General features: G+C 40.8%; 1 protein-coding gene across 6 annotated transcripts in view; it reads left to right on the top strand.

The window, feature by feature from the left end:
• Window positions 1–14,506, top strand: part of PARD3 (par-3 family cell polarity regulator) — a 663,866-nt gene that overhangs the window by 394,939 nt on the left and 254,421 nt on the right. For all 6 annotated transcript variants that reach the window (XM_081345247.1, XM_081345245.1, XM_081345244.1 and 3 more), the window contains one exon: window positions 9,158–9,196. In XM_081345247.1, coding sequence (XP_081201373.1) covers window positions 9,158–9,196 — 39 coding nt within the window. The remainder of the gene's footprint in view (window positions 1–9,157; window positions 9,197–14,506) is intronic.

Genomic DNA, 14,506 nt, shown 5'->3' with positions numbered 1-14,506 from the left:
TTAAGCCTATCTTCTGGAGTGTCGTTTGCAGATTTGATGAGTTCCCCATCTATTCCCTCATCTAAATCATTAATGAAGATATTGAAGAGTACTGTGCCTAAGACAGAGCCTTGGGCTATCTCACTGCATACTTCCCTCCTTGTAGATGCAGTTCCACTGAGGACTACATGTTGAGTGCAAATTCATCTGAGATGAAATACAGCTAGGAATTACGCACACAAGGACACACAAATACACTTTTAATTTATAATTATGTAATAATAACTAAAATTAGAAGAAGTGGATGTATATTAAACATTTCAAATTCAGAACATGTTGAGGCTGAAGAACACTATTCTGAATCTGGAACAGTTGGTTCAAGCCCAAATTAGGGTACTTTGTCCAGACGATATGTTTCAAGTTTAGAACAATTATTTGAAGTTTGGAATTGGTGCTTTCACTTGAAATGAGGCTGTTTCTGTCTTCGGATACTTCCAGAATGAGACAGTCCTGTTCCTATCCTGAAGTCATTTTGAATGTAAAACATTTTTTTAAAAAATACACTTTTAGTTCTGAGAGTCATTTTACCCACTTTGTTCTCATAATCTTATAGATTTTCTAGACAGTGGAGATGCTGAACCAATTACGTTTGGGTTTGGTTTCTGTTCAGAAGTAATACTTGCTAAGAAAATTTCTGTTTGGCACTCTAGTGCTGAGAGTGTGAATGGTTTCTGTTTTGATGGGATTTTTCATGTTTTTCCCATCATGTCTATATATAAAATCAGTCTACTGCCCCAAGAGAGTGAATGGATATAGTTTTCTTTAAAAAAAAGTCTTATTATAAAAGAATCTGCAGCAAAGACAGAATGAAGGAAGAAGGGGTAACATGTAACTCTACTAGTTAAGGACCTGCATTGACTTCCAAGTATGATTTAAAATGCTATATAACTCAGGTATGGATATCTTTGAATCTGCCTTCTCTAGATTGAGTCTTAACTGTCTGAAAAAGTCTCAAGGACAATGCTTGTAAGGTTATCTCCACTTTGGGAATGCCATCTATAGGGATACCTTATTCAAAGCTCTTTAATTATAACCTTTCTATATAATAGGTTGCCCCAGGTATCTGGACCATTCCCTTCACTTTTGATTTCTCAGAAGTTGTGAAGACACAAAAGTAAGAAGTGTCAAGCTGCTGATGGTGTGGAAGTTACTAAATATTGGCCATTGATTTGATAATGATAATCTGATATTTTTTAGTTGTATTACTTTTGAACTCTTCCCCCACCCCATTTGCCAACTGTAGGAATTGAAGTCCAGTGTCTGGGGAAAACCAGGTTAAGATTGTCTTTCAGTTACAAAGATAATTCTAAGCACCAGGACTTAACTGAAGTGCAATATGGAACAGAGTAAATGCAGAGGAGGACTTGATGTGATGACTTCTTGAATGCCAAAACCTCATAACCGCTGGATGGAAACATGGAATTTTGTCTTGAGCCTATATAGTTCAATGTACTTGTATTATTGACAAAATAACAAAAGATGTGGATATTTGGGTTCTATTCTTCTCAGAATTGATGGACAGAAAGTGTGGATATGCTTTGATGTTATTAAAGTATGAATTAAGCACAGCCTTAGATAAAAAAAACAAGGTTTTATTTTCTGCAGTTGATTTAAGTTGTCTCTGCTATACACATTTTGCCAGTCTGTAGCACCACTGATTTGGGCTCCAGGGACCAGTATTTTAGAGGATGCCATTTGAAAGTAGCAAAGAATGGGTTAATATTCAAGATGGTAAGAGTTATTGTATGATGTGCTGCTGCTGATAATGATGTTCATGTTGAATAAGTACTTCTTGACCTTGTTTCTTATAATTGTTAGCATCCAAGATTATTCCCTCTTGAGTGTAAGCAGAAATTAATTAAAAGTTCCCATTTCATAATATAGCTGATAGATTTGGTTGTAAGTCTAAAGCTTGATTGAGAGGAGTTTCAAAATATATTGTATTCTAAGTGTATTGAGATGTGAATGTAGATTATAAAAGAGAAGGACATTGATGCAGCGATTAAGGCATTAAGCTAGAAACTGGAGATCATGAGTTCTAGTCTTGCAGGTCTAATACCAAGAATGATACCTGGTTATTCTCCAAGAAGAATTATTTAATGTTTTCACACCTATAGACAACATATTGCAAGAATGAGGACTCTACTATCTGCATCTATGTTATACTCTACAAATAATTAGGGACGTGCTGTCTTCACTCACTTTTCCTCACATATAACATCCAGATTGAATTGCCTCTTACACCTCTGGAATGTTGTTGTTGTTAGCTGCGAAGTCGTGTCCGACCCATCGCGACCCTATGGACAATGTTCCTCCAGGCCTTCCTGTCCTCTACCATCTTCTGGAGTCCATTTAAGCTCACGCCTACAGCTTCAGTGACTCCATCCAGCCACCTCATTCTCTGTCGTCCCCTTCTTCTATTGCCCTCGATCTTTCCCAGCATTAGGCTCTTCTCCAGTGAGTCCTTCCTTCTCATTAGGTGGCCAAAGTATTTGAGTTTTAGCTTCAGGATCTGGCCTTCTAAAGAGCAGTCAGGATTGATCTCCTCTAGGACTGACCGGTTTGATCGCCTTGCAGTCCAAGGGACTCGCAGGAGTCTTCTCCAGCACCATAGTTCAAAGGCCTCAATTCTTTGGCGCTCAGCCTTTCTTATGGTCCAACTTTCACTGCCATACATTGCAACTGGGAAGACCATAGCCTTGACTATACGCACTTTTGTTGACAGGGTGATGTCTCTGCTTTTTAGTGTGCTGTCTAGATTTGCCATGGCTTTCCTCCCCAGGAGCAAGCGTCTTTTAATTTCTTGGCTACAGTCCCCATCTGCAGTGATCTTGGAGCCCAGGAAAATAAAATCTGTCACTACCTCCATTTCTTCCCCATCTATTTGCCAGGAATTGCTCTGGAATGTACCCCCTGCCTTCTGGGAATTCACCTCCTTACTACAATCCATCACATGTCCTGCCTTAGCATGAAGCCAGTTGAGTGACTTTAGGTCAGTCATTTTCTCTTAGTCTTAACAATACCCAAAACGTTGACCAAAAAATTCTATGGGCCTGTTCAGGTGATCTTCATTAATAATAACAACAACAATAATAATAAAGTTGGAAGGGACTTTGGAGGTCTCTAGTCCAACCCCCTGCTCAGGCAGGAAATTCCATACCATTTCAGACAAATGGCTGTCTAGTCCAGGGGTCAGCAACCTGAAACAGCAAAAGAGCCACTCGGAACCGGTTCCGTCACACACAAAAATGTGGGAGCCGCAAAATGTGCAGATGCATGCGTGCACGCACGCGTATGCGCAGAACAACGCAAAATGTGCACCAGCCCTGCCCCCGTCCACCTCTAGTATGGACGGCTCTGCTGTCCTGACTTTTCCTCCCTCAGAAAAAACTGCTCTCCCCCCGCCCTGCGCTCTCTCTCTCTGGGACTTTTTTCTTTCTGACTTTTGTGAAGCTTCGGGATCAGCTCCTGCTCTGGATCACTTGCACTGCGCCGATCCTTGGCAGCCCCGACACCCACACCGCATCCTGAGCCATGCACACCTGTCACCACCCGGTGCTGCCAGCTTACTGGGGGAGGGGGGACTTGCACGCCGAGACGACTGCGGAGGGCCACGTGAAGACAAGAAAGGAATGCTAAGCACATTGATTTGTGCTTCTTAGATTGTAAGCCACCCTGAGTCTTCGGAGAAGGGCGGGATATAAATGGGATTTTTTTTAAAAAAGGTCTTTCAGAAGATCCCGCCAGACCCCACCTCGGAGGCATTGGGTCCTTCCCCGGCCGAAGGAAGCCTCTTGAGCATCTCCCACAGCGCGGCTCCCCTGAGCCAGGAGGCACCTGCGTGGCAGCAGCCGTGGGTCTCCCTGGCGATGGGCGCTGGGTCACGGCACTGCCTTCAACCTGGGCACCGCCGGAGCCACCCGAGCATCCTGCCCCTCCCCCCGGAGCCTCCAAACCTCCGCCGCCCCATTTGGAGAGGCCTCCAAACCTCCGCTGCCCGAAAAGAAACACGGACGAAGGCAGCAGGTCTCCAAACCTCCTCCGCCCCATTTGCAGGGCTGCCGGCTTCCTCAAACATGGACGAAGCCGGCATCCCTCCACCACTGCCCGTTTGGAGATCTGCCGGCTTTGTCAAACATGGACGAAGCCAGCATCCCTGCAAACGGGGCGGAGGAGGTTTGGAGAGCTGCGCGTGTAGCTCTCCAAACCGCCACCGCCCGTTTGGAGATCTGCCGGCTTCCTCAAACATGGACGAAGTTGGCATCCCTGCAAACGGGGCAGAGGAGGTTTGGAGAGCTGCGCGCACAGCTCTCCAAACTGCTGCCGCCCGTTTGGAGATCTGCTGGCTTTCTCAAACATGGAGGAAGCCGGCATCCCTGCAAACAGGATGAAGGAGCGCAGCTCTCCAAACTGCTACCGCCCATTTGGAGATCTCCCGGCTTCCTCAAACATGGATGAAACCGGCATCCCTGCAAACGGGGCGAAAGAGTGCAGCTCTCCAAACTGCTGCCGCCCGTTTGGAGATCTGCCGGCTTCCTCAAACATGGACGAAGCCGGCATCCCTGCAAACGGGGTGGAGGAGGTTTGGAGAGCTGTACGCGCAGCTCTCCAAACCACTGCCACCTCGTTTGGAGAGCTGCTGCCTTCATTCGCGTTTCTTTCAGCCCCGAAAGACACCAGCTCTCCAAACCTCCACCGCCCCATTCTCTCAATGGGACTTTTTTCCAGAATGGCAGAGGAGGACTGGGAGCTGCATGAGACGGCTTAAAGAGCCACATGCGGCTCCAGAGCCGCCGGTTGCCGACCCGTGGCCTAGTCTCTTCTTAAAAACTTCCAGTGTTAGAGCATTCATAGCTTCTGGAAGCAGGTTGTTCCACAGGTTAATTGTTCTAACTGTCAGGAAATATCTCCTTAGTTCTACATTGCTTCTCTCCTTGCTTAGTTTCCATCCATTGCTTCTTGTCCTGTCTTCAGGCGGTTTGGAGAATAACTTGACTCCCTCTTCTTTGTGGCAGCTCCTCAGATATTGGAACACTGCTATCATGTCATCCCTTGTCAATAGAATAGAATAGAATAGAATAGAATAGAATAGAATAGAATAGAATAGAATAGAATAGAATAGAATAGAATAGAATAGAATAGAATAGAATAGAATGGAATGGAACCTTGAAGATCCTCTAGTCCATCCCCCTGCTCAAGCAGGAGAACATCTCAGACAAGTGACTGTCTAGCCTCTTTTTAAAAATCTCCAGTGATGGAGCGCCCATGATTTCTGGGGGCAAGCTATTCCACTGTGTAATTGTCCTCACTGTCAGGAAGTTTCTCCTTAATTCCAGGTTGCTTCTCTCTTTGGTCACTTTCCAACTATTGTTTCTTGTCCTGCCCTCTGGTGCTTTGGTGAATAACATGACCCTCTCTTCTTTGTGGCAGCCCCTCAAATACTAGAATACTGCTATCATGTCTCCCCTATTTCTTCTTTTCTTTAGAGCAGGGGTCCCCAACCCACGTTCTGTGGACCAGTACTGTGCCGCAGCATGCCAGCAACCAGTCCGCACAAACAAGCAAAGCCCCATTTGTGGGATTACAGGTAGTACACAAAACCACGCACCTTCCAGTCTGTGGAAAAACCTCTCTCCAAGGAACTAGTCCCCAGTGCTAAAAGGTTGGGGACTTCTGCTTTAGACTAGCCAAACCCAAGTACTGCAGCCGTTCTTCTTATGTTTTATTCTCCGGTCCCCTAATCATCTTTGTTGCTCTTCTCTGTACTCTTTCTAGAGTCTCAATATCTTTTTATATTGCGGTGACCAAAACTGGATGCAGTATTCCAAGTGTGGCCTTACCAAGGCATTATAAAGTGATATTAACACTTCACATGATCTTGATTTTATCCCTGTGTTAATGCAGCCTAGCATTGTGTTGGCGTTTTTGGCAGCTGCAGCACACTGCTGGCTCATATTTAAGTGGTTGTCCACTAGGACTTCAAGATCCCTTTCACAGCTACTACTGTTGAGCAAGGTACCACCTATAGTATAGGTCCTATACTATACCCGTGCATTTAGTTTTTCTTGCCTAAATGTGGAGAACCTTACTTTTTTCACCATTGAATTTCATTTTGTTAGATAGTGCCCAGTGTTCGAGTCTGTCCAGATCCTCCTGTATCTTAAGTCTGTCTTCTGGAGTGTTGGCTATTCCTGCCAGCTTGGTGTCGTCTGCAAATTTGATGAATTCTCCATCTATCCCCTCGTCCAAATCATTGATGAAGATGTTGAAGAGCACTGGGCCCAGAACAGAGCCCTGGGGCACCCCACTACACACTTCCTTCCATGTAAATGCAGTTCCATTGAGGACCACACATCTATTGTCATTGCCCAATGCTTCCAGATGAACAGTTCCTTCTTTCTTAGTTTCCCCGTTTCCAAGGATGTTGGACCAATTTTTGGATCTGGACAGACTCAAACACTGGGCACTATCTAACAAAATGAAATTCAATTGTGAAAAAAGTAAGGCTCTACATTTAGGCAGGAAAAATCAAATGCACAGGTATAGTATAGGTGGTACTTTGCTCGATAGTAGTAACTGTGAGAGAGATCTCGGAGTCCTAGTGGACAATCACTTAAATATGAGCCAGCAGTGTGCTGCAGCTGCCAAAAAAGCCAACACAGTGCTAGGCTGCATTAACAGAGGGATAGAATCAAGATCACTTTACAATGCTTTGCTAAGGCCACACCTGGAATACTGCATCCAGTTTTGGTCACCACAATGTGAAAAAGATGTTGAGACTCTAGAAAGGGTACAGAGAAGAGCAACAAAAATGATTGGGGGACTGGAGGCTAAAACATATAGGGAACAGTTGCTGGAATTGGTTATGTGTAGTTTAACGAAGAGAAGGGTGAGGGGTGTCATGATAGCAGTGTTCCAATATCTCAGGGGCTGCCACAAAGAAGAGGGAGTCAAGCTATTCTCCAAAGCACCTGAAAGCAGGACAAGAAGCAACGGATGGAAACTAATCAAGGAGAGAAGCAACCTAGAACTAAGGAGAAACTTCCTGACAGTTAGAACAACTAACCAGTGGAACAACCTGCCTCCAGAAGTGGTGAATGCTTCAACACTGGAAGTTTTAAAGAAGAGACTGGACAGCCATTTGTCTGAAATGGTATAGGGTTACCTGCCTGAGCAGGGGGTTGTACTAGATGACCTCCAAGGTCCCTTCCAACTTATTATTATTATATCTTAGTTTAGACTGTGTTTTTTTAGAATTATTAGCATTATTCGGAAAAATATCTTAGCATTCTTAAGTGTCGAATGCACAAACTTTGCACATGAGGGCTTCGGCTGAATTATTTTGTTGCTTGGACAAAAATGTCAAATTACAGAAGGATTTGGGGATCATAAAGCTTTGCTATATGAAAAGTAAGCTTTAATGGTTTCCAGTGTTTATATTCTAAATGAAGATATTCTGTCTTGGGCTGCAGTATTATTCTTTTCTCAGGGCTTAGATTAATGCTGGGGTTGAAAGATATCTTGCAGTTTCCCCTCAGATTCTTTTACCAGTAAAAGAGGCTTCTGTTTTCTTATCTTATTTGTAGGATGGTTTTGAATTTCTTTTGATGGATTTCTTTTGAGCTGACTTCAATGCTGGAAATAACGGAAAATATCACTCTTGGTATTATTTTATTTTATGCATCTTTCTAATATGCTGAAGTCTTCCCAGATCTCATGCTTCCCAGACTGAAAAAAGCAGTATTGGAAGAAAAGGATTTTTCTTGGAAGACAAATGGAAGGCAGGGAGGCAGTAAACTGCTGGAAACATGATTATTCAATAAAAAGTTGGACATTACTTAGCCATTTTGTAATTCCAAAACAAAACAAAACAAAACAAAAACAAAAACATTATAGAATTGCATGAGATCTGCTGGGGAAAAATGCATAGTGATGGGTCAGCTTAAAAAAACCAGCCCAAAATGTAAAGATAAGCACTATAAAATTTCATCTCATTTCTTCCTTCATCTCACTGCAAGTTGATGAACTTCTTTCTGCACTTATAAAAATTATCAGCTTTGTGTCAAATAATCCTGTCTTCATGTGATGTGTTGTAAGAATGTTGGCCTCCTAATTTTCTTTAAGAAAAGTACAAGGAAGTTGTTAGGCTAGCCTAAAACAGGGTTGGGGAGATTGTGTTTCATTATACTGAGTGAACCATTCCAACTATTATGCTATGCTAATCCTGTGTTTGAAATAGGCATGTTATATGCATTCAGCCAAAATACAGATTGAAAAGTGATACCATTCAGAAGTTTCAATTTGGAGGATACTTGATACTGAGCTTGTTGGGTCTGGTTTGGAGATTTGTTTGATAAGACTGTACAGGTAGTCCTCAACTTACAACTATTCATTTAGTGACCATTCAAAGTGATAACAGCACTGATAAAAGTGTTGTTTTTCACCCTTACAACTGTGCTAGCATCCTAAAGTCACATGATCAAAACTCTGATGCTTAACAACTGACAGGTATTTATGATAGTTACAATATTCTGGGATCATGTGTGATTTTGTGATTTTGTGATTTTCTGACAAGCAAAGACAGTGGAGGAGCTAGATTCACTTACCTGTGTTACTACTAACATAACAACTGCAGTGATTCACTTAAGTGCATAAAATGGAATAAAGCTTCCTTAACAACTGTCTTGCTTAAAAACAGAAAAATTGGGTTCAATTGTTGTCATAAGTGGTGGACTACCTATATTACATAAATGTTCCTTCTCCAGTCTACCTGCATCTATTAAAATCACTAAATATATACATGAGTAAAGTGTAGGGTTTTCAACTATTGTTCCTCATGCAGCCTAAGGGAAGGGGATGGGAGAAATGCTAGAATATTCTTATTTCTGTCTTTTAAAAATAGTTTCCTCTGCTGGGCTCACATGGCTGTTTAATCAGTAGTTTTGGAATTTTTAGACTAGCTTTTAAATAGAATTGATTAGTATCAATGGTGAAAGATTTCTTATTAGTATTTACAGCTATGAATCATTTTGGTTATCAGGTTGCTTGCTTGTCCTCCTTTGAAGCAAATGCCTTTTCTAGCCTTGTTCTTATTTCATTTTTTTCCCACTTCTTTTAGAATACTGAACAAAGCCAGTCACAAATTCCAAAGGAAACGGTAAGAGTTTTGTCTTTGACATGTCAAGGAGGGTTGCAATGATTTTTGAATTAATAATGTTGGCATACTCTTATCATAGGAAGTTTTGAAAATAGCTTTGTTCACAATGTATACTGCAGGTGGCTCTCTCCAGCCTTAAATTTAATTTCATGTTACGTGCTATATTTACAGTAAGGTAAAGGTAAAGGTTCCCCCGCACATGCGTGCTAGTTGTTTCTGACTCTAGGGGCTGGTACTCATCTCCGTTTCAAAGCCGAAGAGCCAGTGCTTGTCCAAGGACGTCTCCGTGGTCATGTGGCTGGCATGACTAGACACCAAAGGCGCACGGAAAAGCTTACATATATTCTGCAATATTTTAGGAATTAGAACTTGTGGCCTTGTTTCAAATCTGTATATTCAAATGCATTATTTAGATAAATAATTTAGATGTGGATAAAAATGATATCTCTAATTCCAGAAAATCATTTGTTGACCAAAATTCTACAAGTGATTAAAAAAAAAAAGAATCTTGAGACTGAACTACAATTTCTGTCATCCCCAGTCATCAGTTTCTGGGTTCCAGGACATGTGTTCCCAAAATACAACTATTTAAGAAGGAGTATTATATTTATTTTAAAGCTGTGAGTGATTTTCATTAACAGATGAGCTGGTTGTTAATAGATTATATAAGTAATTTAAAGCAGGGGAGTTCATGATTTTGGTTTTGCTTTTTGAGATAATTTTTAATAAGAATTATAATGTTCTTAGTAGCCAAATGGTCTGTAATAAATACCAATTATATGAAGTTTGAACTTTAAACAGAGCCGCACTCATTTCTTTTCAAAATCTCATGTACCGTAATTACCCATATTAACTGGTAATATCAACACTAGAGGGTTTCAGGTTGATACAACTGTTTCAAAATATTGATGCTTATGGAACATCACTAGCATAGTGAGAATCTTTTAAGGTAAATTTAAAGCAAAGGCACTAAGCATACATTTCAGAATGTAGTGGTTCCTTGGTAGGGACTCTTCAGGGTAGATTAAAGAAAGGTCTATAAAAATAATAGTCACATATATAACTTTCTTATTGATGAGTTTGATTCTGATTAATAATTATAATAACAACAGCACTTAGTCTTATATACTGCTTCATAGTGTTTTTTTTAGCTTTCTCTAAGCAGTTTTTGGGGTCAGCATATTGCCCCCAAACAATCTGGGTCCTCATTTTATCCACTTCAGGAGGATGGAAAGCTGAGTCAACCCTGAGCCAGTCAGGATAGAACTCCTGGCTGTGGGCAGAGTTAGCCTGCAGTACTGCAATCTAACCACTGTGCCACCACGGCTAATAGGCATATGTGGAATAACAACACATTTTATGGTCAAACAGCACTAAGTACATTACTACTAATATTTTTCTTTCTTTATATACACATTTTTAATATTGTTTTAAGCAGTGCTAGTGATGCTTTACAATAGTTGTCTTTGAGAGTTTTCTTTTAAACCACCCTGGATTTCTCAGAAACTTTAACTTCAAATTAGATGTAGATTTAATAAATTAGGCTGAAGAAACAAATGTTTACATACATCTTAATCCCACAGACCTACTGCCTCCTAGGCGCATACTACAGAGAAAATAAGGCATTGCATTTCTAGCCAGCATAGCCAAAGGGTGATGGGAACTGCGGTCCATGACACCCTGCTTTCTCCTTCTTCTCACACTTTCTCTCTAGCCACCACAGAGTTCCAGGCTGCGGCTTTGCATGACTGCTGCGTTTCCCTCTCTGGCCCTACCACGTGGTGGAGAGGGCCACTGGGAGCCGGCAGCTGCGCGCTCTGCGCCTTTCATCCCACAGGCTGGGCGTGCCCTGGGGTGCTAGGCAAGCAAGGAAAGGCCCTGCAAAATGGGGCCAGGCATAGGGAGGCTGCCTGGCAAAGCAGAGCAACTGGAGGAGAAGCCCGGCAAAGTGGAGTGTGGCTGGATGTGATGGGGTTAAGCTGGGAGGGGCGGGGTGGGCTGAGGCAAATGAGCTGTAGCTGCTGCTGCACACCACCCGCCCCTGACCACTTGCCATTTCTGTGTACATGTTTCAGGGCGCCCAGTTAGGTTGCGGTGGGCCAGGGCTGGGGCAGCGCGGGTCGGTTCCTTGCCATTTCTGGGACAGCCCCCAGGGGCCAAATCTGGGCCCTCCCCGGGCCGGATCCAGCCCATGGCCCTTGTGTTTGACATGTCTGAGAAAGAGTTTTGGTTTTAAGTGGATTATATCTATTGATATTTACTTAAAACTGATAAAATGTAAAATATTTATTTATTTGATTTTGTGGACCTTGAATGGGTCTTGGGAACCCCCTGGCTCCCCAGACCACATGTTGAGAGTCACTGCTCTAAATAATTTATATCTATAATGTGAGTGTTGAGGTGAATAAATATCTCTTTAAACAGCCTACTACATGATGATTTTGTATGCCAATAAGTATCTGTTAGAGAAAACTTGGTGACATATTTCTCCCTCTGTTTAAATCTATTCTGCATATCAGACAGAAGTCAGTATGCTGAACTTGTTTCATAGTGTATCACATGTGGATTCCATTCCCCTCCCTACTTGGTTCTACATGATTCCCCATTTAGGTTTCCTTTCTGTAGTTGTCAGATCCTTCAGTTTCTTATAGTTTTTTTTTTTACCATTGTTGTAGTCTCTCTTGTGCTGTTAATGGTGAGTGTTGCTGTCATGAGGCTGACAGCAGGAGAAAGCAAAGCTGAATTACTAGCAGTAAGAACACTGGGAAAATCACACAAACTTAGTGTTTGCCTTTCCTCCCCCTACACTATCTTTCAAGCATTTGCAGCATATGCTGAAGGGGATGTCAAATGGTATTTGGGGTGAAACTGAACCACTTTAGAAGTTTATTTTCAACAAAAAAATAAAAGTATGTCTTTAATATTTATGTAGTAACATTTTAGCACTTGAATTTTCATAATGAGGTCATTGTAGAGCACCGGATGCATTATACTGAAACCGCGCCCACCCCATTGCCGGAAAAGTTGTGATATGTCGCACAATGTCACATGACGTCGCAAGTTTGACATTCCTGATATAATGAAAGGAATACGGTATTTTGGCAAATTCTGGACAATATCTGTGATGTCAGTAAAAAGGAACGCTTTTTTTTACTGATCTCATTTATGCCAATTGCAAGTTAGCAATAGCACTTAGATTTATATACCACTTCATAATGCTTTACAGAATTCTGTAAGCAGTTTATAGAGCAAGCATACTGCTCCTAACAATCTTCATTTTATCGACCTCAGAAGGATGGAAGACTGAGTCAAGTTATGAACTTTTTGAAAATTTTGCCAACAGACATAAGTATCATTTTTTTTTCTTGCATCAAGATGGCAAGAGGAAAGATACCTTGAAATCAAACTTTATTTTCTTATTTTCTTTTCTAGGGAATATAGTACAGTAGATTTTGAAACCCAAACGTTGAAATCTGGTGTTGAGATTCAATTAATTAGAGAAAGTCAATCACACACCAGTTTTGAATATGACTGGTTATCTTAAATTGGAATATAGATGAAAAGGAATACCTTGCCATAGTCAAGGGACTCAAGTTAAGTGGGGGAGAATTTGTTTGTTTGTTCATATCCTGCCTTTATTATTTTTATAAATAACTCAAGGCAGTGAACATACCCAGAAAAGGTTATATGTGGATGTGTCAGCCTTCCCAGGTAGACCTGATGGGAAAACATGACCAGATGACTTAATTCTATTTTATTGTAAAATTACATTAACAGAATTTTACATGTCTTATGCTACAAATCTTCCATCATCTGTTTTATACCCTGTTTTTTTAAAAATGAGAAGTGTTTACTTTAGGTTTACACTATATGGAGTTTTCGTGCATGCTCCATCTTAGAGAAGGGAGCCACTTTTGTCAGTTTTCTGCAATCAGAGAAAGATCCTACACAAGGAGAATTCAGAATCATATACAAGCCAGGGTTCAGACTGTTCAACCTACCACTGGTCTCTATCTGCAGTCACATAAAAGGATAATAACTCCGTTGAATCAAACTTTACATCTGATAATTTCACAATCATAGTTGTATGTCATTCGGTATTCACCAGATCTAGCATTGTTTAGTTTTTCTATAGAACTGAGTTCTGAATGGTGGTACCACCTGCTATGGCTTGCACTCAAGAATACAATAAGAATCCCTGAGCTAAATGAAAGTGATCTTTCAACATATACTATTATTTATTTATTTATTTATTTATTTATTTATTTATTTATTTATTTATTTATTTATTTATTTAAATTTCTATACCGCCCTCCCAAAGGACTCAGGGCGGTGTACAGGGCAATAAAATTAAACTGACAATGAAAGATATTCCATATTTCCTTTTTTAAATACCAGTGAATTTTTTAAAATCATACTTAAAATGCATGGAGTGCTAGTCCAACTGAGAGTATGTTGCCTATTAAAATATTCTAGAGGAAATACAGCCAGGCAGCCTACTTTCTGCATTGCTATCAGTTTGGCTTTGTGGATTTCCCATATGGGAGTTCAGAATCTATGTTTTAAAGAATTCAGCCTAAAATGGAACAGATGAACCTTCTGCTTAAAGCATGTTGATTATTTTAATGTGTAAGAGATCAACTGCAGTATAAAAAAACAGTAATTTGTCATTGCATTTCTGTTTCAGGATAATTATCTTAATCTTGTTTCAGTGTGTGTAAATAAATTGTTAATGATGATATGAGAAATATATGCCAATTAACCTTTGTTCTGTTTCTCAAAAGTCAATAGAGTATTTTGCATTTTGAGTTGCATTTTTCTGTTTTTCTCAACCTGTGACCTGTTCGTTAGTTTCACCTATAGTGGTTTGAGAATACTTTGCCAACAGATATTAGCTTCAGTGATTAAGTCTAAGTGGATCTCTGGGAACTTAGGAAAATACAAAGAATTTTTGATGTGACTTTTCACAATGACCTGAATTTCCAGATGGAGCATTGTAGGATATTATAAGACTTTGCTGTGTATTAATTTAATCAAACAATATTGTTTATCCATTGTATCTACAAAAAATATCCATGCAATATATTACTATTTACTGGCTACTAAGACTTATAATTAGGGACACGGTGGCTCAGTGGGTTAGGATGCTGAGCTTGTTGATCAGAAGTTCGTCAGTTTGGCGGGTTGAATCCCGAGTGCCGCGTAGTAGAGTGAGTGCCTGTTACTCGTCCCAGCTTCTGCCAACCTAGCAGTTCGAAAGCATGTAAAAATGCAAGTAGAAAAATAGGCACCACTACGGTGGGAAGGTAA

The sequence above is a fragment of the Vipera berus genome (assembly GCF_964194415.1).
Source record: "Vipera berus genome assembly, chromosome: Z".
NCBI classification, from domain to species: Eukaryota; Metazoa; Chordata; class Lepidosauria; order Squamata; family Viperidae; genus Vipera; species Vipera berus.
This window is presented reverse-complemented; position numbering and strand designations above follow the sequence as displayed.